The following is a 26,094-nucleotide window of genomic DNA, read 5'->3' as shown; positions in this document are numbered from 1 at the left end:
GAATGAATGAATGAAAACTGTTTATTTCGAACATTTCATACAACAACAATTACAAGATAGATCAGTAAAGACAACAACAAAAAAGTTCCTACTGTGTACCCAACATGTCCGAAAAGGGGTAGGGTGAAGCATCAGCTTATTTATCCCTACCCCTTCTTCCCCACAACCAGTAATACCCTTTGCCACATATACACATAGATTCCTACACACCTAAACCGATATCAATATATATATATATACATATACATACACATATATATATACATACACACATCAACATACATACACATATACATACACATATATACACATATACATATATACACATATATATACACAAACATAAATATACACCTACACATACCTACTTACATACAAAATACTATATATTTACAAGCCGAAGCAAAAAACAAAAACACCCTAACCCTCATTACCCTTCCTCCTCCCTATACCCAGAAAAAAACATATTTTTGTACCGCTGTTTGAACTGGGTCATGCTTGGACATTGCTTGAGCCCCACTCCCAATCTGTTCCACATCCTCACCCCACAGACAGAAATACAGAAACCTTTTAATGTTGTTCGTGCCCACTGATGCTTTAAATTAAATTTCCCCCTCAGACTGTAATCCCCTGATCTGTTAAAAAACATATTTTTAATATTTGCTGGAAGTAAATTGTTTATTGCTTTATACACAATTTGTACTGTTTGAAAATGAACCAAGTCTGTGAATTTTAAGAATTTGGATTGTAAAAATAGTGGATTTGTATGATCTCTATAGCCAGTATTATGAATAATTCTTATAGCTCTTTTCTGCATTACTGATAGTGATTGTGTTGTACCTTTATAAGTATTACCCCATACCTCTGCACAGTACTGTAAATATGGTAAAACCAGTGAGCAGTAAAGAATGCGGAGTGAGTTGTGGTCCAGAATATGTTTCGCTTTGTTTAGAACTGAAATGCTTCTTGACAGTTTACTTTGTATATGTTTTATATGAGTCTTCCAGTTTATCTTATCATCTATTATCACCCCCAGAAACTTATTTTCATGTACCCTTTCAATATCTACCCCCTCGACTTGTAACTGAACCTGTATGTCTGTATTACAATAGCCAAATAACATGTATTTTGTTTTACTTAAGTTTAATGATAATTTGTTTCTGTCAAACCATATTTTCAATTTTCCCATTTCTATACTGATCCTCCTCAGTAACTCCTGCAAATCCCCCCCTGAACAAAAAATGCTTGTGTCATCTGCAAATAATACTAATTTTAATATTTTGGAAACATTGACAATATCATTTATATAAATTAGAAACAGTTTTGGACCCAATACTGACCCCTGTGGGACGCCACAAGCATTGTCCAAGCATGATGATGTATATTCCCCCAACTTCACAAACTGTTTTCTGTTACTTAAGTAGCTTCTCACCCAGTGCAACATCAACCCCCTAATCCCATACTGTTCAAGTTTATTGATTAATATGTCATGATTAATTGTATCAAAAGCCTTTTTAAGGTCTATAAATATTCCAACTGAATGTAATTTGTGGTCTATGGCGTTTGTAATCTCCTCAACTGATTCTATTAATGCAAGTGATGTTGAACTATGTGCTCTGAATCCATATTGACTATCAGTAAGTAATTTATGTTTATTTATGAATTTGTCTAATCTATTATTGAATAACTTTTCTAATAATTTGGAAAATTGTGGAAGCAAAGAAACAGGTCTATAATTTGTGAAGTGGTGTCTATCCCCAGTCTTATACAGCGGCACAACCTTAGCTATTTTCATTTGATTGGGAAATTTACCGGTTTGAAATGATAAGTTACAGATGTATGTTAATGGTTCTACAATCCATTCAATGACCTGTTTTACCACCACCATATCAATTTCATTTAAATCGGTAGATGTTTTATATTTACAATTATTCACAATGTCTATAATTTCATTTCCATCCACTGCTGTGAGGAACATTGAACAGGGATTTCCCGATTCCCAATCTGAGGATTGGGAATCGGGAATTTTTTCTGCCAAGCTTGGTCCAATATTTACAAAAAAATTATTAAAACCGTTGACTACCTCATCCTTATTTTCCTTCTTGACATTATTATCAATGAAATACTGAGGGTAACTCTGTTTTTTATTACCATTTTTGATAATCCTATTTAATATATCCCATATTCCTTTAATATTGTTTTTGTTATTATATAATATGTTACTATAATATTCCTTCCTACATACCCGTATAATATTAGTTAATCTATTTTTGTATTTCTTATATCTATTTTCTGCCTCTTTAGTCTTTAGTTTTATGAATTCTCTATACAGTGTATTTTTCTTATTACATGCATTTCGTAACCCTTTCGTCATCCATGGTCGAGCTTGGATTTTTTGTTTTCTGTAGTCTTGTTTAATTGGACAATTTTTATCATATAATGATGTAAATATTTGTAAAAAAGTTTCATATGCACTATCAACATCACTTTCACTGTATACCTTTTCCCAGTTTTGCTCCTGTAAATCCTTCTTTAGTGTGTTCATGTTTTCCTCTGTCCGCACTCGCCTGTATTTTATTTTCTCCTCTGGCTGATTCCGCCGATGGTTTCTATTATAAACGATGAAAACTGGTAGATGATCACTAATGTCATTGATTAATAATCCACTCACAGTGTTATTCTCAATATCATTGCTGAATATATTATCAATTAAGGTGGCACTATGGGATGTAATTCTGCTTGGCCTGGTGATTTTTGGATATAAACTCATACTGTACATTATACTGATAAATTCATCTGTTATTTTATGCTTATTTGGATTGAGCAGATCAATATTTAAGTCACCACAAATGAACACAGTTTTTTGATTAGTTTTTGAGAACATTTTTCCCATACAGTCAGTGAATGTTTCAATACTAGTTCCTGGTGCTCTATATATACAGCTGACTAATACATTTTTTCTTTTTTCTTCACATATTTCAATAGTTATACATTCTAATAAGTTATCAATCACAGTTGTCATATTGTCTACTATTTTATAATCCATGTTCTTATCCACATACACAGCCACTCCTCCTCCACTCTTATTTTTTCTGTTTACACAATTAAATTCATATCCATCCAGTTCAAAATCCATTCCTTTATCTTCATTGATCCATGTTTCTGATATAGCAATTATGTTAAATATTTTTTTAAACTGACTTAAATATTCTTTAATGTTGTTAAAGTTTGCATATAGACTTCTGCTGTTGAAATGGATTATTGATAATTTGTTATCCGTTCTAATGATCCGATTAAACTGTTCATCTGTATAATAGCAACAACTGTCATTGATATTTGAGAAGAAATTATTGTCCGGGTCTATATCGTGCTCCAAGTCCAGTACATTGTGGTCTGTGTATTTAAATGTTCTCAGTTCTACTTTTCCATGATCAGCAATCCTTTGAGTTATATCCTTCTTGTCTCCAGATGTAGATGAATAGGTAGTAGATGAATAGGTTCCTCTGGTCTGTGTCATGGTGTTGTGATGTGTTTATGTCCTAATACCTTATTGGTCATATTTGTCCAGATCCTCGCTTTAAGAAACACTATTGTTCATATTTGTCCAGCTCCTCGATGTTCCTTATTGCCATGACTTTTGCTTGTTCTGGTGATCCGTTCAGTTTGATGAATATTTTACAGTTTGAAGTCCATGTGTGCTGGATTTTTCCCTGTTTCTTCAAGAAGCGTGCTTTCCTGGCGATGTCGGCATTCCGTTTGGTGAGATGTTCATTGATGAATACGTTTGTCCCTTTCAGTTTTCTTCCTTGTTTTAACAGTGCTGTTTTGTGTTTTCTGTTGATGAATCTCATGATGACGGTTCGTTTATCACCGTCATTTCTCCGGGGCAGAGGGTGGCACGCTTCAATGTTATTTAAATCCATTTCTATACCTTTAGATAGGAGGAAATCAGCAACCTGTTTTTCCACAGAGCTGACCTCCTGTTCACTGGGCTCCCCTCCGCTCTCATCTGTTACCGCCCGTGCGTAGGACCGTGGTTTGATGTGAAGACCTGTGATGATGACGTCGTTAATTCTGGTGTACTGCTCCAATTCAGCCACTCTATTTTCCAGCTGCACCAGATGCCGGTCTTTCTCGGCATTCTGGAGCCGTAATGCCTTCACCTCCTCCACCAGATCCATAATTGATTTCTGTTGCTGCTTCACAACAGAAATCTCCTCTGATAGAAAGTCCAGAGATTTTTTAATATCGTCACCTTCCTCCGCTGTCAGAACCTTCTTAGGCCCCATGGTCGGCTTATGAGCAGCTTGTCGATCGCCGATGTTAACAGCCTGCGTTGTTTGTCACCGGGATGGATCTGCACTGCGCTGGTGCCGCGCGGCCTCGGTGTTTCCGCGCTGATGGATCCGCGGTGGCTGCACGAGGCCTCGGGGAAGCGGCACTCGTGACGCGCGGCTCTAATGACGCAGCGCGCGGCCTCAGTGAATTCACCACGTTGGGCCTCGGACGTTGTTGCTGTCCAGTCGCGGGGCTAAGTTGCCGGTTGAGGTGTCCGGGTTGGCAAACACCGGCGTGGCAGATGGCAACCACAAACACCACCTCTGAAAACTCAGGTACAAACTTTTTGCAACTTTTTTAAAGGATAGGAAGCATAGTTCCATACTATGCCAGTATGCTCACCATACGAAAGGCAGAATAAATGTGTCTTAAGTCTGGACTTGAATGTCTCCACAGAATCCAACTGTTTTATCTCCATAGGGAGATTCCACAAAACAGGTGCACAATAACCAAAGGCTCTGTGGCCCACAAGTGGACACATGAGCACCATTCAGCTTGCTATTGACACTATGTGGGCGCTGCACTTGCTATGACAACCATGTCTGTGTAACGTAAACACCACAAATGACATTTGCACTGCTTTTGTGCTACAGGTAAAATCTAAGCTCATGCACACATACAGGGGATCTGCACCTTTAGATTTTTTTTCCAAACTAAATTAATTTAATTCTATATTTGTTGTGAAACTTTAAAATGCATTTTATGGCTTCAAATCTTACATCCACTCACTGTTTATTTGGTAGGAAATCACACATCATGACACCAAGCATGCTGCAGCTTTTGTGCCTGTTCAGCATTTCCTAATTTAATGGACCATACAATTTATATTCATCAATATTTCAATCGCCAACCATTAATTATTGATGGGGATGTCTGTCATTTATAATTCAGTAAATAAGGAGGTGGAGTAATTGTGTTTAAAATTTGAATTTGATTTGTATTTATTCTGTACTGTGCAACAATTTCAGGCACATTTGCACAATATGTCTAAAGCTTTTTAAATGAGAAGCTGCTATATATGAAATATTTATGAGTAAATATAAACCAGTAAAATGCGTGTCATGAGGATGAAGGTAGAGCCCAGATTTGCTCTGAAAAGGTTTTTTTTTTTTTTGTCAAAGTTCAAGGTCACTGTCATCAAAATTTTAATTTTCTCTCCGATGTCCAACAGACCTGTTACTCATATGTAGGTGGGTTCTGGAATTGCCCAGGCAAGGTCAAATTTGACAAAAGTCAGTCATTGTGGTCAAGGTCATTGGGTTACATTTTTAGGTTTTCTGCTCTGGTTTGCACCAAGCTTGGCAAACATATGGAGGTGGGTTCTGAAATTGCCCAGCAAGGTCAGCCTTGGGAGACGTCAATAATTTGGGTCAAGGTCATGTCTCTCTGTTCGTTGGCCTGCAACACTCATGGTCTTTTGCCAATTTCTACCTGACATGTCATGTCATACTTTATTTATTTATTTTTTAGAATAAATATCTTGAGACATTTCAAATTAGAGTCTGTGTAACATAAAAAAAATGAAGAAAACCCCTCACATTTTTATCATAAAGAGGAACCGAATAATGTTTTCTCTGTGCAAGAATTTTGGGCATTGGTAGAGCTGTGCAGTCCTTTTATTTCCTGAAGCTTTGTTGTGTAAAATCAGATTTTCTTTTCATTCTTTTGTTTGTTTTTCGTGCCTTTCAGCGAGATCTCAGTGGACAAGCTGAACCTGGACAGCCATTCTCCTGCCAAAGCTGACAGCGGGAAGGACGTGGTGGATGCACCCGGGGTGAGGACGGGGAGAGCAGTGCACAGACACCAAATAGGATAGGAGCCATAAAGGTTTTTCAGACGGAGAGATGTGCATCGCTACAGAGTCATGTTACTGTTGTGCACACTCCCTACCTGTAACCTTTGGCTCAGAAACAATGGTGTAGTCAGAGCACGCTGCACCGTAAACCGATATGGAGCTCAGAAAGGAGGTACGATGAATAATTTGGGAGACAGGGAAGTGCAAAGTCAGGGAGACAGCTTTAATGACAGCACATTAGATGGAGGGGAGCTTTAATGTGATCATTGTGATCCTTGTTTGGATCCCAGTGTGAGGGCCACAATCCGTGGATAATGAGGGGGAAAAGAAAAGAGGGAGCCACAAAAAAAAAGAAAAAAATAGACAGCATCCAGAGCGGCTGGGGGGAAGGGGGTGGGGGCTGTGGCAGATGGTGTGGTCAGAGTATTGTGAGATTAATTACTGCCGTTTTTTTAGAGATCTAATTAACAGTAAGGAAGAAGTGGAGGGAACGGTAATGAGGAAGGGTGAGACTGGTGGCTGGTGGGGGATCTGACAGTGGGACACAGTGAGCGTTTGTGTTTACTGAAGGTGGTTATAGATGTCAGCAATATTTTATCCCTCTTTCTGTAATTCTCACTTAACATGTTCTATTTGTGTTGCTCTGTTTTACCCATATTTCATTTCCTCTTTCATTGCTACATTTTACTGACCTTCCCGCTTCTCTTACTCCCCCACTTCTCTTTTTAAAAAAAAACCTGCAACAGGCACCCGTCATCGAGCCCCCCTCTGTGCCGGATGTCCCCGTTCACGAGCAGCCAACCAGACCTCTGTCTCAGAATTCTATACGCAGGTGCAGAAATGTACACACCTGAGCACGTCTGTTTGTCATGTGGACAACACAGCACGACACCAAGCACACACCCACACACAATACGTATGTTCCTGTCATCCACTCTTATCTTTTTAGAGACATGGTAGAAAAGCAGAGTCATCATTAATGTGGATTACAACATATGTTACTGATTTAAAAAAAAGTCAAATGATTAGACACATTCAGATCTGAATATGACATCACCTTAATGGGCCAATCAGCAAATTGTGTGTCATGTTTTCAATCATAAGAAAAAAAACACAGGCTTTTTTTTTCTTTTCTTTTTTTTTTTTAACAATTAAATCTGTTTTAGACTTAAAGGGGGTTATTGCATGTTCAAGTCCCACAAATTTAAAATTTAGGCCTGATGTGGCTTTTGGATATCTGTGACATGTCATGTTGTGGAAAATGAAGGTAAAAGAATAGGGGTTAAAGTAAGCCAGTGTGGTCCCAGACTACGTACCGGTAAAAGATTGAGAGGTGGTATGTAGTTGTGGTAAAAGCAGAGGGCTGCTGTCTGCCAAAAATTCACATTCAGAACCAATCAGGACCGTAGCTTCAACATAAACACATCTACTAACAACATATCTGAAACTAACGGTATTCTCCTCATCGAATGTTTGTAAGTCGTCCAAAAATCCCTCTGAAGTGTCCATGTAGTGATTTTGACACCTGACTGTTATTCATTCAGTTTGGCAGGAGGATGTTTGGTGCCAAAAATCTCCCAAATAAAATAAGAGGCTCTTTCACGACATGGTGTTCTTTTATTCCAACATCACAGAACACAGCTGAGACATTTTAGTGCAGCAGATAACTGAAACAATCCTTCAAATGGTCATGCAAGCACCAAATTCAGCACAAGTACTCCTTAGACATTACTCTTTCGAAAAAAAAAACCAACTGGCCATTTGAATTTTCAATAGCCTGTCAGGTAGGGGTCAAATGAGGAATTACACAGGGGTCAAAATCTAAAAATACTCCAATCATTTTGAAAACTATACCACATTATTTGTAAAGATTCCAAAAAGGTATAGTTTGGACTATCTATGACTGAATGTTATGGGGTAAAAACATCCAGAATGGTGACAAAGGTCAATGTCAGTTTCTACAGGGGTCAAAAGTTGAAGTTGCTCCAATTTTGATAAAAAAGTGGTGCAAATTGGTTGAAGTACAGTAATTGGATTAATAAATGGAATCGTTTTGACTGTTTTTAATGTTTTGTCTCCAAAGTAAAGGTCAAAAAATGTCAACATCCATTGGATTCTATGATGTGTGACATATGTTACCCCGTAACATGATAACTAAGCACGACACATGGCGCAAACTATTCCTTTGAATGTAACATTTCATCTTTCACCTCATGAAATATTCTTACCATTGCACAAATGAAAAAAAAAAGCATTTATTATTTGTTTTATATAATGCCTAAAATAGATCCTTTTTATTTTATTTTATTAATTTATAAAAAAAGAGAAAAGGGACTTACATTTTGGTGTGTGTCACTGGTTCTTTGAGGTCAAGAGGTTCCAAACAGTCCAACATGAACTTTAAATACCAATCCAATCCAATGCAAACGATGAAACTTATCAGCTTTGGTAATATCTACATCTCTCTGAAAATGATGATGTAGTCTGTACTTGATGGCGTACATTGACTTCTTCGTATACAGACTGTGTCTGCTTTTCTCAGTCCAGCGGAAAAAATTGCAACAGAAATTTGTCGAGCTCTTCATCTGACAGCATTTCAACTTCAGCTTGAGATGTCCCAGCGAATACTGCAAATGCCTCCAGATGGTTTACGGCGTACTGGATATGTTTTGTGTGTGTGTGTGTGTGTGTGTGTGTGTGTGTGTGTGTGTGTGTGTGTGTGTGTGTGTGTGTGTGTGTGTGTGTGTGTGTGTGTGTGTGTGTGTGTGTGTGTGTGTGTGTGCTAGAAGAATGAGTACCGTCAATAAGATCGTTAAAACAATCATCTGTCACCAAAACAAACCCTGCCATGCAGTGGTGGGCACAGTTCTGCTAATCCGTTAACAGCTAATTAGCAAAGCTAACTTTTTTGTTAGCGGATTAGCTTTTCAGCTAACTTCAAAAACCACCAGTGAACCAATTAAATTCCGATAAATTTAGTTCTGATAACTTTTAGGCCGCTATGTATTTTGCAGCAGTGAGGCAGCTGAGAGGAGCTGAGCACAACTCTACCCCAGCAGAAGGGGCCTGGCACCCAGGCTGCTACAGAAAAGAAAAAAACATTACCACTTGACAGCATACAGTGGTCCAGCCATGAGGCAGATGTCTTGAAAAGGAAAGCAGATTTGACTTATGGTTTTGATTTATAAATCAAATTAATCCAGCTAGAACCACTACATTAATGTCAACTCTTAAAATGTACAAAGTGAAAATATAAAACATATCTGTTAATTTTAAAATAATGCACTAATTCTGAAGATTTGAACATTAACATTTTATTATTAAAGTTGCAATCTTTTAATTTTTCTGAGCATGCCATAAAATGGATGGCATCTTATTTATCAAATAGAAAACAAGCCACCGTGGTTAATGGTATTAAATCCCCCTACTTAGATTGTGCACTAGGAGTCCCCCAAGGATCTATCTTGGGGCCCATTTTATTTTCATTATTCATTAATGACCTACCAAGTGTTTGTGAGGATGTGGACATACAACGTTACGCTGATGATGTGGTAATCTACACAAGAGCTCAAACTCTTACATCAGCCCTAAAGTATATTTCATATTGGCTTAACGGATCATGTCTGAAATTAAACATACAGAAAACTGTATGTATTTTTCAAAAAAGGCTTCCAATATTGAGCGCTCCAGTGTGTACATTGGGGATGATGAACTGCAGTTAGTTAAAGAATTCAAATATTTGGGAGTGTTGCTGGACTCAACGTTCTCCCTTAAAAAGCATATTAAAATGATAACTAAAATAATCAAATACAGTGTGTTTAACTTCAACCAAATAAGGAGGTCAATGACAGATCAAGCAGCTATAATATTCTTGCACTTTATGATTTTTTCTCATGTAGGTTACTGCATAACCAGCTGGTCTGTCACAGGTGTGACAATTTTAAAACCGATTGAAAGGCTTTATACGAGGGTAGGCCGAAAATTTCTAAGGCTCACCATGATACAGTTAGTGCATTAACTGCATCATAGTGAGCCTTAGAACTTTTCAGCCTACCCTCGTAAAAGCGCACTGAAAATTTTAGATAAAAGACCATTTTCATATCATCACTGCAAAATTTTAACAAAGTATAACTTATTTAGTTTTGAAAATTTTATAAAATTTAAAAATGCTTGTCTAATATATAAAATTTTACATGGGTTGGCTCCTCCACCTCTTGCAAATTATATTAAATATAGAACAGTTGGTCCGAGGGTCACCAGGGCTATGAGTAGAGGGGACTGTGAAGTGTCTGTGCGAAAAACAGCTTTTGCACAAAATGTTCTGTCCTACAAAGGCAGTGCCCAGTGGAACGCTTTGCCAACTACAGTGAGAGAGGCTCCAAGCTTTATAGCCTTCAAAAGTCACTTAAAAGAGTGGCTCAAATCAAATGAAAAATGTGAGCATTATGAACTCAATTGTAGAAACTAGAAGAACTGTAGGGAATGTGCAGTGCACTACAGCACTTTATAAATTATTGTTCTTAAAGTTATGGCTTTTAAAATATATAAATGTATGAAATTAGACTTGCAGTTTTAATTAACTTATTCTAATTGAATTGTACATGTAGTTTTTTTTGTTTTTTAACTGTGTCCTCCTTTAACTGAATTTGTGTAAGCTAACCTTCATGCTCAGATCATGTCAGTGTCCTTTTGTTTCCTGTGTTTTGTCTAGTCAGTGTCTTGTTGTAGTAGTTGGTAACCCCTATGTAATGTAGTCTGTTGTATTGTAAGCTTCTGTGATGTTTGTGTGTTTTTACTGTAAATTGTTTAATTCTTATAGTCTGTCAGGGACTACAGATGGAAATTAGCCCATGGCTATAATCTGACATATTTACAGTTTATGTTCATTAATATGTGTTGTCCCTTTTAAATAAAGAAATAAAATGAAATGAAACACACAGATGCCCAAAGGGATTATGGGTAAACTGAGCATCTGCTCATACTGATTGGTTGACTAATTCCTTCTATGTAAAAACCAACACAAGTGAATGTAATGTGTGTGTTGGTGTTTACATATGAATGCGCTTTTGTAAAATATGCCATTTTTTCATTTGTTAAAAAAACATAAAAAAAAAAAGCATTTGCAAAACCGAAAAGTCTGTTAAGTTGTGATTCAGGTCAACAACCGTGCGATATAACTGGGGTCAAAATGCATAGAACACTGCCATCTACTGGCGCCCAGTAGATTGAAATGTTTGTTTTTCAAGGATGCCCAGGGAGCAGTTAATAATATAAATCGATAACACAGTATAGATTGTGATTGTAACGGCAAAAAATTAACACTACTTTCACCCCTGGAAAAGCATAAAGTGAAAACGTGACAGGGTATCAAAGTGCAATCTGCAACCCGACCACCAGATGACATTAAATGTTACACACTGTAGCTTTAAGTTGAAGGTCAACTCTGTTTCTTCATATTTGTGTGTAAATATGCTTATATACTCTCTCTGTTTCAGACTGAACCAAGGACCTCTTTGTCTGCAGGATTTCAAAATGATAGCCGTGTTGGGCAGGGGCCATTTTGGGAAGGTAACTCCCACTTTTTTAACAAAATGTAGCTAATCTAAAACTCTACCAGTATTTTAAGCATTTAAATATTCACGTAATTTCAAGAGAGTGTTTTTTTTTTTTTTTACTTTATTTAGGCAGTATGTTTAATTGAAAGTAGACACAATGTCCTTTGTGTTAAATGCAAACAGCAACTCCACCCAGGCAATCAAAGAGCTTGCACGACATGTCCACAAATGTAAAACATTCCTCAAATTTCATCTTGGGATTTACTACCTTATTATGACATGTATGATTGATAGTTTTCTTAACATGATAACTCAAAAACAATAAATGGCATCATCTTGTATATATCTAAATTAATGCAGATAAGGTATTAATATTTGGTGACCTTTGATGTACCAGATGCTTCTGTAATATACCAAGTACTTTTCTGCCATCTGTTGGACATGTCTGGGCTTGTTGAAGACAATAATGATATATCGCAGGTGTGATGGAAATTTCCCTTTGCATAGCCTAGGGTCTTTTGGCCACCGCCGCTTGCTTAAAAAAAATAAAAGATCCAAAATTCAACTTATGGATCCAATATTAATATTCAAAGTCAAGTCATGTCAAGTCTGGGAGCATGCGATGGTGTCACATGTTGCATCTGTGATACCACATAACCATCTTGTGTCCTGGATGGCAACCACCCAGGCAGACAATTGGTCCATCCCCACCTCTCGAAAGTAACTATATATCTGCCACAGCTGGGTGAAGCATGAGCATCCCCTTACTTTCTCCAGCCAGTAGGTCCCTCAAAACCTATGTACCTACAGTATGTGCTGGATCATGTGCAGAGAAATGCACCACATGGCCAAAATATCAATGCTGACACTCCATCACAATGCAGGTGATATTTTTCATGTTAGTCTACCTAAGTAACCAATCATGTGTCACAAAGTCATTCTAGCGGTACCCAAGGATCCTCCAAAGAGACCTGGTACCATAGACCTCCAGTCATCTGAGGTCACTGGTTAGCATCCAAGTCTCAGTACTGCACAGTAAGACCATAAGCTCCAGGACCCTAAAGATTTGGACTATCATTCTCTTACAAACACATCACCATTTCCAAACACCTGTGTCCAGTAACCTCTTGACTCCAAAAGCTCCATAAACCCACCTACATATGAGTACCAAGTTTGGTGCAAATATTTAAAGTTTGGTAGAAATGAGCAAAAGGAGCAGGCAGGATTAGGTCAACAAACAGACAGGCAGACATATCCTTGGTCACAGTGATTATAATTTGGCAAATTTGACCTTGCTGGGCAATTCCGGAACCCACCTACATGTGTGCCACGTCTGTAAACTGGAGTGAAATATTTAAATTTTAGATTTGGACCAAATGAACTTGAGCCCAATGACTGATCTTTGGTAAATTTCATCTCATCTGTGCCATTACAGAACCCACCTGCATGTTTTCAAAATTTGGTGGACATCCCAGTGAAAACTCATAATTTTTAACCTTTGACCCCAATGACCATGACCTTTTCCAAAACAAACAGATTAACAGGCAGTTCCTGCCTCGACTTTCATCAACATACCAAGGTTGGTGGAAATTGGGCCAAGGATTAGGGGGGAGAAGGGGAAGAGACAGAAGACATACATTGCTCAGATTATATGATTGTCAGTTTGTCATATTTCTTTCTCTTTTTTTTTTGTATTTGTGTTTTGTCGTTAAAACAACCATTTCTAAAGGAAACCTCTGTTGGACGTTTTAGGTGTTGCTGTCAGAATACAAACGGACGGGCATCCTGTACGCCATCAAGGCCCTGAAAAAGGGAGACATTGTTGCTCGGGATGAAGTGGAAAGGTAATGCTGTTTTGTGATGCAACACTCAAATTTTCTCATGAATTGCGGGAATTGTCTGGAGTTGCCCTTTCACACATATAGCACATATCAGGAGAATGTACATGTCAGAGACATTCAAAGCCTCTGGAAATTTGATTTAGAGGTGTCTGGGTAGGGCGTGACATGGCTCTGCAAGTATGCTGAAGAAATCCATCTTGCCTTTACTTGAATTTTGGCCTTGGCCCTTAGCAACACACTGTAAACCCAAACAAGTTGGCAGAACTCAAAAATTTCCATTTTAATTTATTTCAATTTATTTTCATTTATATAGCTCCAAATCACAACAAGGTTGCCTCAAGGCGCTTCACACAAGTAAGGTCTAACCTTACCAACCCCCAGAGCAACAGTGGTAAGGAAAAACTCCCTCTGAGGAAGAAACCTCAAGCAGACCAGACTCAAAGGGGTGACCCTTTGCTACAGACACAAATTACAAAACAATTCACAAAACATACAGGAAATGTTGCCGGTGCACAGGACGGTTTCTGCAACAGATACCACACCCATCTCTGGATGGAGCCGCACCTCAAACAGAGAGAAAAGAGAGAAAAAAAAAAAAGCAGAATCAAGCATCAGAAAGACAATTACAGTGTAATTTGTCAAGCAACAAGAAAAACAGAAGAAATACTAAGGTGATTGTCGGCCACTAACCCTAAGCTTCACTAAAAGACCTAGAATTTAGATAAAGTTGAGGCCGCGGCCTGCTCCATTTCCTAATAAAATGAATTAAAAGAGTAAAAAGCATAGAAACATACTATGCCAGTATGCTAGCCATACGAAAGGGGAAATAAGTGCGTCTTAATTCTGGACTTGAAAGTCTCCACAGAATCTGACTGTTTTATTGACACATGGAGATCATTCCACAGAACAGGGGCATGATAAGAGAAAGCTCTATGACCTGCAGACTTTTTATTCACCCTAGAGACAATAAGTAATCCTGCATCCTGAGAACGCAGAGCCCGGGCCGGTACGTAGGGTAATACTGAAGCAGAGGTGTCAAGTAACGAAGGACAAATACTTCGTTACTGTACTTAAGTACACTTTTTAGGTATCTATACTTTACTCCATTACTTATTTTTCTGCCTACTTCTGACTTCTACTCATTACATTTTCACACAATTATCTGTACTTTCTATTCCTTACATTTTTAAAACAAACAGCCTCGTTACTCTTGGCTTCAGTTTAATGTTTATATATATATATATATATATATATATATATATATATATATATATATATATATATATATATATATATATATATATATTTCACGTCATGTGCGCCTGTAATCAACTTTTCTGCAGCACGGCTTTGCTTTGAACCGTGAACCAATCGAAGCAATGGTTCGCAGATTGAAGCAATGCTTCGACCTATTGCTTCGTTTATTCTTTCTTTCTTTCGCTTAATTTTCCCCCGCTAAAACCCCAAAGAGCATACTTCTGTGAGTATTATTTACCTTTTCTATGTTAAACCGACCTGTTATGGTCTTCTGAAACAGTTGATAGATGTATTTTATAACCAGTGGTGGGCACACTTCCGATAATCCGATAACAGATAATTATCGAAGATAACGTTTCATTATTATTGGATTATCTTTTTAGATAACTTTAAAAACCATCATCGGACTAATTATCTTCCGACGAGTTGCCGACCGATAACTTTTAGACCGATAACATAATAAACCAAGCTGAACAGTGAAAAAAATTTTTAAACCTTAAAAGCAGTTGAGACCTACCTGTTAAAAGTTTCCTAGTAGGTATATTGTTCTACCCTCTGCAAACAGAAGAGAGCTGTTTTCATAAAAAAACTACTCTATCCTCTGTAGGCAAAGGAGAAGTGGTGACCCCCCCCCCCCCAAAAAAAAATCATTTCCTTTAACGCCATACTGATATAACCGCAATATCACCCAAGTCATCCAGAGGCATACATTTTTAACTTATGGTTCAAATTTTAACCTACTCATTTTGGACAAGTTATTTAAAATTACTGTCATGTCTGAAGTTTTATGAAGTGAAAATATCAGATATACTCGTATGTTTTCATTTTAAAGTAATGTGCTAATTTTTAAGGTTTTGTGAGCACATGCTGTGCCCGGCAGCAATGCATTATGGGTAGCATAGGGTAATCTCAGACGTTCACGACAGGACAAATGCATTTCAGACACTCTGTTCAGACTCCAGAGACAACAATCAATCAATCAATCAATTTTATTTATATAGCGCCAAATCACAACAAACAGTTGCCCCAAGGCGCTTTATATTGTAAGGCAAGGCCATACAATAATTACGTAAAAACCCCAACGGTAAAAACGACCCCCTGTGAGCAAGCACTTGGTGACAGTGGGAAGGAAAAACTCCCTTTTAACAGGAAGAAACCTCCAGCAGAACCAGGCTCAGGGAGGGGCAGTCTTCTGCTGGGACTGGTTGGGACTGAGGGAGAGAACCAGGAAAAAGACATGCTGTGGAGGGGAGCAGAGATCAATCACTAATGATTAAATGCAGAGTGGTGCATACAGAGCAAAAAGAGAAAGAAACACTCAGTGCATCATGGGAACCCCCCAGCAGTCTAAGTCTATAGCAGCATAACTAAGGGATGGTTCAGGGTCACCTGATCCAGCCCTAACTATAAGCTTTAGCAAAAAGGAAAGTTTTAAGCCTAATCTTAAAAGTAGAGAGGGTGTCTGTCTCCCTGATCTGAATTGGGAGCTGGTTCCACAGGAGAGGAGCCTGAAAGCTGAAGGCTCTGCCTCCCATTCTACTCTTACAAACCCTAGGAACTACAAGTAAGCCTGCAGTCTGAGAGCGAAGCGCTCTATTGGGGTGATATGGTACTATGAGGTCCCTAAGATAAGATGGGACCTGATTATTCAAAACCTTATAAGTAAGAAGAATAATTTTAAATTCTATTCTAGAATTAACAGGAAGCCAATGAAGAGAGGCCAATATGGGTGAGATATGCTCTCTCCTTCTAGTCCCCCTTAGTACTCTAGCTGCAGCATTTTGAATTAACTGAAGGCTTTTCAGGGAACTTCTAGGACAACCTGATAATAATGAATTACAATAGTCCAGCCTAGAGGAAATAAATGCATGAATTAGTTTTTCAACATCACTCTGAGACAAGACCATTCTAATTTTAGAGATATTGCGTAAATGCAAAAAAGCAGTCCTACATATTTGTTTAATATGCGCATTGAATGACATATCCTGATCAAAAATGACTCCAAGATTTCTCACAGTATTACTAGAGGTCAGGGTAATGCCATCCAGAGTAAGGATCTGGTTAGACACCATGTGTCTAAGATTTGTGGGGCCAAGTACAATAACTTCAGTTTTATCTGAGTTTAAAAGCAGGAAATTAGAGGTCATCCATGTCTTTATGTCTGTAAGACAATCCTACAGTTTAGCTAATTGGTGTGTGTCCTATGGCTTCATGGATAGATAAAGCTGGGTATCATCTGCGTAACAATGAAAATTTAAGCAATGCCGTCTAATAATACTGCCTAAGGGAAGCATGTATAAAGTGAATAAAATTGGTCCTAGCACAGAACCTTGTGGAACTCCATAATTAACCTTAGTCTGTGAAGAAGAGTACCATTTACATGAACAAATTGTAATCTATTAGATAAATATGATTCAAACCACCGCAGCGCAGTGCCTTTAATACCTATGGCATGCTCTAATCTCTGTAATAAAATTTTATGGTCAACAGTATCAAAAGCAGCACTGAGGTCTAACAGAACAAGCACAGAGATGAGTCCACTGTCTGAGGCCATAAGAAGATCATTTGTAACCTTCACTAATGCTGTTTCTGTACTATGATGAATTCTAAAACCTGACTGAAACTCTTCAAATAGACCATTCCTCTGCAGATGATCAGTTAGCTGTTTTACAACTACCCTTTCAAGAATTTTTGAGAGAAAAGGAAGGTTGGAGATTGGCCTATAATTAGCTAAGATAGCTGGGTCAAGTGATGGCTTTTTAAGTAATGGTTTAATTACTGCCACCTTAAAAGCCTGTGGTACATAGCCAACTAATAAAGATAGATTGATCATATTTAAGATCGAAGCATTAAATAATGGTAGGGCTTCCTTGAGCAGCCTGGTAGGAATGGGGTCTAATAGACATGTTGATGGTTTGGATGAAGTAACTAATGAAAATAACTCAGACAGAACAATCAGAGAGAAAGAGTCTAACCAAATACCGGCATCACTGAAAGCAGCCAAAGATAACGATACGTCTTTGGGATGGTTATGAGTAATTTTTTCTCTAATAGTTAAAATTTTATTAGCAAAGAAAGTCATGAAGTCATTACTAGTTAAAGTTAAAGGAATACTTGGCTCAATAGAGCTCTGACTCTTTGTCAGCCTGGCTACAGTGCTGAAAAGAAACCTGGGGTTGTTCTTATTTTCTTCAACTAGTGATGAGTAGTAAGATGTCCTAGCTTTACGGAGGGCTTTTTTATAGAGCAACAGACTCTTTTTCCAGGCTAAGTGAAGATCTTCTAAATTAGTGAGACGCCATTTCCTCTCCAACTTACGGGTTATCTGCTTTAAGCTGCGAGTTTGTGAGTTATACCACGGAGTCAGGCACTTCTGATTTAAAGCTCTCTTTTTCAGAGGAGCTACAGCATCCAAAGTTGTCTTTAATGAGGATGTAAAACTATTGACGAGATACTCTATCTCACTTCCAGAGTTTAGGTAGCTACTCTGCACTGTGTTGGTATATGGCATTAGAGAACATAAAGAAGGAATCATATCCTTAAACCTAGTTAGAGCACTTTCTGAAAGACTTCTAGTGTAATGAAACTTATTCCCCACTGCTGGGTAGTCCATCAGAGTAAATGTAAATGTTATTAAGAAATGATCAGACAGAAGGGAGTTTTCAGGGAATACTGTTAAGTCTTCAATTTTCATACCATAACTCAGAACAAGATCTAAGATATGATTAAAGTGGTGGGTGGACTCATTTACATTTTGAGCAAAGCCAATTGAGTCTAATAATAGATTAAATGCAGTGTTGAGGCTGTCATTCTCAGCATCTGTGTGGATGTTAAAATCGTCCACTATAATTATCTTATCTGAGCTAAGCACTAAGTCAGACAAAAGGTCTGAAAATTCACAGAGAAACTCACAGTAACGACCAGGTGGATGATAGATAATAACAAATAAAACTGGTTTTTGGGACTTACAATTTGGATGGACAAGACTAAGAGTCAAGCTTTCAAATGAATTAAAGCTTTGTCTGGGTTTTTGATTAATTAATAAGCTGGAATGGAAGATTGCTGCTAATCCTCCGCCTTGGCCTGTGCTATGAGCATTCTGGCAGTTAGTGTGACTCAGGGGTGTTGACTCATTTAAACTAACATATTCATCCTGCTGTAACCAGGTTTCTGTAAGGCAGAATAAATCAATATGTTGATCAATTATTATATCATTTACTAACAGGGACTTAGAAGAGAGAGACCTAATGTTTAATAGACCACATTTAACTGTTTTAGTCTGTGGTGCAGTTGAAGGTGCTATATTATTTTTTCTTTTTGAATTTTTATCCTTAAATAGATTTTTGCTGGTTATTGGTGGTCTGGGAGCAGGCACCGTCTCTACGGGGATGGGGTAATGAGGGGATGGCAGGGGGAGAGAAGCTGCAGAGAGGTGTGTAAGACTACAACTCTGCTTCCTGGTCCCAACCCTGTATAGTCACGGTTTGGAGGATTTAAGAAAATTGGCCAGATTTCTAGAAATGAGAGCTGCTCCATCCAAAGTGGGATGGATGCCGTCTCTCCTAACAAGACCAGGTTTTCCCCAGAAGCTTTGCCAATTATCTATGAAGCCCACCTCATTTTTTGGACACCACTCAGACAGCCAGCAATTCAAGAAGAACATGCGGCTAAACATGTCACTCCCGGTCCGATTGGGGAGGGGCCCAGAGAAAACTACAGAGTCCGACATTGTTTTTGCAAAGTTACACACCGATTCAATGTTAATTTTAGTGACCTCCGATTGGCGTAACCAGGTGTCATTACTGCCGACGTGAATTACAATCTTACCAAATTTACGCTTAGCCTTAGCCAGCAGTTTCAAATTTCCTTCAATGTCGCCTGCTCTGGCCCCCGGAAGACAATTGACTATGGTTGCTGGTGTCGCTAACTTCACATTTTCAAAACAGAGTCCCCAATAACCAGAGTTTGATCCTCGGCGGGTGTGTCGTCGAGTGGGGAAAAACGGTTAGAAATGTGAACGGGTTGGCGGTGTACACAGGGCTTCTGTTTAGAACTACGCTTCCTCCTCACAGTCACCCAGTCGGCCTGCTTTCCCAGCTGCTCAGGATCTGCCGGAGGGGAACTAATGGAGGCTAAGCTACCTTGGTCCGCACCGACTACAGGGGCCTGGCTAGCTGTAGGATTTTCCACGGTGTGGAGCCAAGTCTCCAATTTGCCCAGCCTGGCCTCCAAAGCTACGAATAAGTTACACTTATTACAAGTACCATTACTGCTAAAGGAGGCCGAGGAATAACTAAACATTTCACACCCAGAGCAGAAAAGTGCAGGAGAGACAGGAGAAGCCGCCATGCTAAACCGGCTAAGAGCTAGTAGCTGCGCTAAGCTAGCGGATTCCTAAAAACACACAAAGTGAATAATGTGTAAATAATTTAGAGGTGATTCAGCAGAGGGAGTGCTTTAGTTAAGGCACGTGAAGATTACACTGTGAAACAAGTCGTTATCTAGTTAACTAGATCAATCTAACTGCGCAGATTAAACAGCTAACAGATACAGCAAAACACCGCTGTGCTCCGGAACAGGAAGTGATACAATACCGCAGTGAGAGCCAACCACCAGTAGAGGCAAGCAAGAGCTAAGCACTAAGTCAGACAAAAGGTCTGAAACTTCACAGAGAAACTCCTGTTTCAACAGCATTAAACTCTAGTGCCTAAAACTCTCGTGAATATATTCTCTGGGTTTATAGACGTTATTGTATTTGCGTTTAAATTCCACACATCTTAAATGTAGCAGACGGATTATCTGGAATTTTGTTTGGCAAGTTTTCAAGGCCGCTACTGCCATCTACTGGCCAGTAGTGTTCATGGCAGTATTTGCCCCAAGTACTAAGCGTCTGGGCACCAGTAGATGGCAGTGTTCTATTTATTTTGACCCGGTTATATCAGATGGTGGTCAAATCAACTTTTTGGCTTTGCAAATGGCTTTTTTTTTTTGTTTGTTTGTTTGTTTGTTTGTTTTTTTACAAATTAAGTTTAAAAACAAAACAACAACAAAAAAAACATTACAAGACAGCTCTGCGGTTGGATGCTTTGTAGCTCTTCAGCAGCAGGAGGTGGTCGTGAGATGTTAAAGCTTGTTACTCCACTACACGATGCAGGACGCGCGATTAACCTGAAACTTGGTCCAAAAAATTCTCGCACGAATGAAAAATCATCTGAAAAATGGCCAAAACACGCACAGTGTAAAGCCAACATTTATGTGTCAAGATAAGGCTTTTCAGAACTGACCAATTGTTAACCTTGTCCTTTGTTTTATCTATGTTTTTATTATTTATTATTGCATTTTAACCTGTGAAGTGCTTTGTGACTTATGTCTGTGAAAGGCACTATATAAATAAATTTACTTACGTACTAATATTGAGTGCACGTTTTACAACATCATAAAACGTGCGCACATCATCAAACATTCTCTCCACATGCAAAACATTTTGCGATGACACTCATTTTGTGGGTGCTCTCAGGATTTTTCTGTGCAGCTTCCTACAGGGGGCAGCATGGTCAAACATTTTGGGTCTTTTTTCGTTTTGACGCTTTCAAAAGCAATCGTGTTAAAAGTCAATTTCAGCTTCTTAGTAATTGCAAATGTACCAGAGCCAATACTGGAATTTATCGGTTATCGATTATCTGTAACTTCCGATACATTTTTGGGTGGTTTATCTTTATCAAAGATAAATTTTCAGTTATCTGCTTATCTGTTATCGAAGTTAATTTTTTGGTTATCTGTGCCCACCACTGTTTATAACTTAAAAACGGGAGTGACGCTTATGCGTTAGCATGTCTATGGCATTTTCAATATTAAAACTTAGCATTAAGCAATTGCAGCTGTCATCACGTTCGGGTGCTTTTGTTTTCAAATTGTAATATTTCTTACATTTATTTTTGTTTATATATTAATAATCTAATGATTATTATATACAATTTTAGAGAAAGAGGCAAAAAGAACCTGAATAGAAACACAACAGAGAATATAAAAGCAACTAACAATGAACATACATAAATAAATACATACATACATAAATAAATAAGTGTTTCCTGTGAACACCTAGTGACTCTTACACCTCCACTTCATCCCTGTCTTATTTAATGACAGTTTGTTTCGGTCAAACCATATTTTCAATTTGTTAATTTCTTCAGTGATTTTCTCCAGAACTATCCGCCAAACTAGAAAACTGCTGCATCCTAGTAAGAGCAGAATACTACTGGCATGAATTTGAATAAGGAAAGTTGTGTTTTTTGTTTTTTTTTTCCCTTCATTAAATGGATGCTGCACTCACTGCAGTTTATTGTCTGGAATAGCCCCAGATTGCATTTCAAAGCTTGTAGAATTGAAACATTTTCGTGCGGGTGGTGTTGGGGGGTAATTTTGGGTTTTGGGTCTTGGGCCACATGTAGAACGAATCAGTTTTTAAATTAAGCTTTCAATTCATATAGTGGCATGTACCTTTTTTTTTTAAAAGGTTACTTTATACTTTTATACTTTAAGTAGGTTTTGGAGCACATGCTTTTTCACTTTTACTTGAGTAAAGAGGTCAAGTTGATACTTCAACTTTTACCAGAGTGTTTTTAAACTGCAGTATCTATACTTCTACTTAAGTAACAAATGTGTGTACTTTTGACACCACTGTACTGAAGTAATCAGTTGCCACAATATTTTTGAGTTCATAAACTTAAAGTCATTTGTTACCAGAACTTAAAAATTTTGATTATACACTCCATGTACCTCATGATTACAATTAAAGTGTTCATTAAGTCCCTCAGCTGCTCCCTTGCTTTTCGCTCAGGGTCACCACAGCAGATCCAAGGTGGATCTACATAACCTTTTGCACCAAAACCAAGCACACTACCCACTAGGCCACCATCCCTGCTAAAGTGTTCACTAAGTCAACTCAAATATATCCATATGTAATTATTTAATTATTTTAAGTTGTGCTCAAGTTATACTTTGAAGTTTTGCTTACTTAATATACAGTTAGTTCAAGTCAATTAAAATTCTGAGTTAAATTTACTCAAAAAGCAAGACCATGTTACACAAACTTGAAATATTTAAGTAAGTCAAACGTTTTCTTAAAACTTTGAGTTTACACTACTTAATCTTTTTAATTAATTTGAACATTTGGGTTTAGAGTACAGGAGTTCCCACGTACGAAATATTTGTTGACATCTTTGTATAAATGGTCATTCTTCTTCACCCTCTGATGATTGTATCCTTCCAGTTTCAAGCCAGTTGCATGATAGAAACATTATCAACACGCCCACTCCCTGTGTGTGTGAACACTGACCGCCATTGTTCACGCATGGACTCAGTGGGACATCACACGGACTTTGTAATCAGGATGTCACAAGTTAAAATCTGTTTAATGTCCAGTCTAAGTGATTTGGACGTTTGCATTCTGACATTCCGGTCCTCTAGCTAACACAGAAAAGTGTTCAGGGTTGTATGTGTTAAAGATGCTTCATTCACCGCACGATTACACCTCGCACAGTAATCAGTGCCTCACTCACATCCTCCCCCTCTGTCTGTCTGTGTGTCTGTCTTCAGTCTGATGTGTGAGAAGCGGATCTTTGAGACCGTCAACAGCTCCCACCACCCTTTCCTGGTCAACTTGTTTGCATGTTTCCAGACGCCAGAACATGTGTGTTTTGTCATGGAGTACACGGCGGGAGGAGACCTGATGATGCACATTCATGCAGATGTCTTCACAGAGCCACGTGCTGTGTGAGTTCTGCAGCGGACAGTGAATGTTCAGTGTTTTTGTCTTCAATTGGAAATCTTCGTGGTCTGTGTGTGCATGTAAGAAAAATGTTGGAGTGTTACTGCATACAGTAGAAACAGGAAGTTGCTTTTGTGTTCCATTCTCCATTTTGTTTCTGCCCGACAGGTTCTACTCAGCTTGTGTTGTCTTGGGTTTGCAGTTTCTTCATGATCACAAGATTGTGTATCGGTGAGTTTGTGGATTTTCAAATGTCAAAATGTATCAGTGGTGGCTCCAGAAGTTTTACAGACGCACACGCACAAGCTCAGTTGACTCTCAGCATCCTTTGAGCACAGCAGTTGGTTCAGTGGGCTCACGAAAGTACAAGGAAGAGGCAGCCAACAGTTCAACCACAACTCCTGATGTTTTGGAGAGATTCTTTCTGTGTTTGGACACAAAGGTGCACTGAGCCTGCAGTATGTTGCTTCAAGTGGAGCACGAGGCAGCAGAGGCTGCCTGTTTTTAAACAGGCTTCATTAATGTGAATACACAGCTGCTTTACCTGCTCACACTTTGATTTCCCTACAACTCTGCATCGAGATTTATGCAGTTATTACTTGACAGATCACCATGAAAAAAAAAAATCTTTATTGCACATCATTATATAAACTTGGCAATTAATGGATTACAGATCTGTTATACCATTAGAAACAAACCATTATTTTTTTCATGGCCTAACTCTGTTTATTAACTTCTGGTTGTTGAAGTTGTTTGACAAGGAAATAACCCATTTTTAATCATGCTGGAAAGGCAGAGTGAATAGAATAATGAAGATAACATCTTGTGTTTTATCAGTGGAGTCCAGTGCATAAACAATGAGGGTGTTATAGGACTAGATCAGCCAGAGAATGAGAGAAATGGTGAATATCTGATGGGGTTATGGTAGGACTACTAAAACGCTTGGGTAGGAGGCAGGGGAAGGGGCGGCACCCCCCACCCAGAGCCTATGAACTGCATTAATCATACACCTCTGTGTGAATCTCCTTCAGGGATCTTAAACTGGATAACCTGCTGCTGGACACGGAGGGTTTTGTGAAGATCGCAGACTTTGGACTCTGTAAAGAAGGTATGTGTCCATGTTTTGGGGGCGGGGGGGCGCAGAACAGCAACTATACACCAACTTATTCTAGTTCTCAAGCATATTTCTGTTTCTTCATGCTTCGCATTCAACCCAAACCCCTTCATCACGCTCAACACCAACACTCTGTCTCCCTCTTTTAAAAGGTATGGGGTATGGGGACCGGACTAGTACATTCTGTGGGACCCCTGAGTTTTTGGCCCCTGAAGTGCTGACAGACACATCCTACACCAGAGCGGTGGATTGGTGGGGGCTTGGCGTGCTCATCTATGAGATGTTGGTGGGAGAGGTGAGAAATCCTTGATGACTTCATATAACGCCAGAGGTGCTAAAATGTATTTTCACCTCAGTGTCTTCAGACGTACACTAATTATTGTAAAACAATCAAAAGCGTTTGGCATGCTTTTCATGCTGCTGCCCTCTGCTGGTTGGATTTTGTCTGATTTAAACTGTTCTGTTCTGAGTTGAAAACAGATTGTGGCCAAAAAAAGAGTAAAGAAATGAGAAAAAAAAAAAACGTCCCGCATTTATTTATATAAATATCTCAAAATACTTACAGTGTTTGTACAACCACATTAATGCTAATATGAAGTATTATTATTATTTTGATACTTACTCTATATGTTGAACATACCAAGAATATATGGACCACCTAACTCCCCAAACATCCCAAAACCTTACATATGTTGAGTTAATAATGAAAATAATACATATATGATCCTATCTATTAGACTTTGGAGGTTTTTTTTAAACATTTGAAAAACACTTTTCAGTTATGATATGATGTTTTACCAATATAGTCAAGGACCACTAGGGGTTGTTTATGGATCACTCTGGGCGGCGGACCACTCTGTGCGAAAGGCTGGCTTGAATTAATATTCAAAAGAAAATCCACACAGTGTAACAGTGGAAGCAGTGCAAATGTTTCATGTAGATCTAATAAATAAATGGAGCATTAATACTTTGCATCTGCATCTTTCAGTCTCCTTTCCCAGGTGACGATGAGGAGGAGGTTTTTGACAGCATAGTCAATGATGAAGTGCGCTACCCGCGCTTCCTCTCCACTGAGGCCATCGGCATCATGAGACGGGTGAATACAAACTTTTTTTTCCTTCTTTTTTTTTTTTTTTTTTACAAAATTCCTTCATAAATGGTTGAGGAGTTTTATGTGACTTCTTTTATCGACTGAATAACTTGAATACATTTTCTAAATTATGAAAGTGGGGAGGTGATGGTCCAGTGGTTAAGCATTGGGCTTGAGACCAGAGGATCCTTGGTTCAAATCCCAGCCTGACTGGAAAACCACTAAGGGCCCTTGGGCAAGGTCCTTAATCCTAGAGTTGTTCCCTGTGCAACGAGCGCCTTGTATGGCAGCACCCTGACATCAGGGTGAATGTGAGGCATTATTGTAAAGCACTTTG

General features: G+C 38.5%; 1 protein-coding gene and 1 long non-coding RNA gene across 3 annotated transcripts in view; both read left to right on the top strand.

Moving 5' to 3' along the window:
• Nucleotides 1-26,094, top strand: part of pkn1b (protein kinase N1b) — a 96,095-nt gene that overhangs the window by 62,577 nt on the left and 7,424 nt on the right. For both annotated transcript variants that reach the window (XM_034189772.1, XM_034189771.1), the window contains exons 12-20: nucleotides 6,028-6,112; nucleotides 6,880-6,965; nucleotides 11,629-11,701; nucleotides 13,441-13,532; nucleotides 23,382-23,558; nucleotides 23,722-23,784; nucleotides 24,585-24,661; nucleotides 24,820-24,962; nucleotides 25,656-25,763. In XM_034189772.1, the coding sequence (XP_034045663.1) occupies nucleotides 6,028-6,112; nucleotides 6,880-6,965; nucleotides 11,629-11,701; nucleotides 13,441-13,532; nucleotides 23,382-23,558; nucleotides 23,722-23,784; nucleotides 24,585-24,661; nucleotides 24,820-24,962; nucleotides 25,656-25,763 (904 nt within the window). The remainder of the gene's footprint in view (nucleotides 1-6,027; nucleotides 6,113-6,879; nucleotides 6,966-11,628; nucleotides 11,702-13,440; nucleotides 13,533-23,381; nucleotides 23,559-23,721; nucleotides 23,785-24,584; nucleotides 24,662-24,819; nucleotides 24,963-25,655; nucleotides 25,764-26,094) is intronic.
• Nucleotides 6,536-6,859, top strand: LOC117527431. The gene is made up of 2 exons (XR_004565531.1): nucleotides 6,536-6,680; nucleotides 6,721-6,859. It is a non-coding gene; the product is annotated as an uncharacterized LOC117527431 (long non-coding RNA).

The sequence above is a fragment of the Thalassophryne amazonica genome, chromosome 16 (assembly GCF_902500255.1).
Source record: "Thalassophryne amazonica chromosome 16, fThaAma1.1, whole genome shotgun sequence".
NCBI classification, from domain to species: Eukaryota; Metazoa; Chordata; class Actinopteri; order Batrachoidiformes; family Batrachoididae; genus Thalassophryne; species Thalassophryne amazonica.
This window is presented reverse-complemented; position numbering and strand designations above follow the sequence as displayed.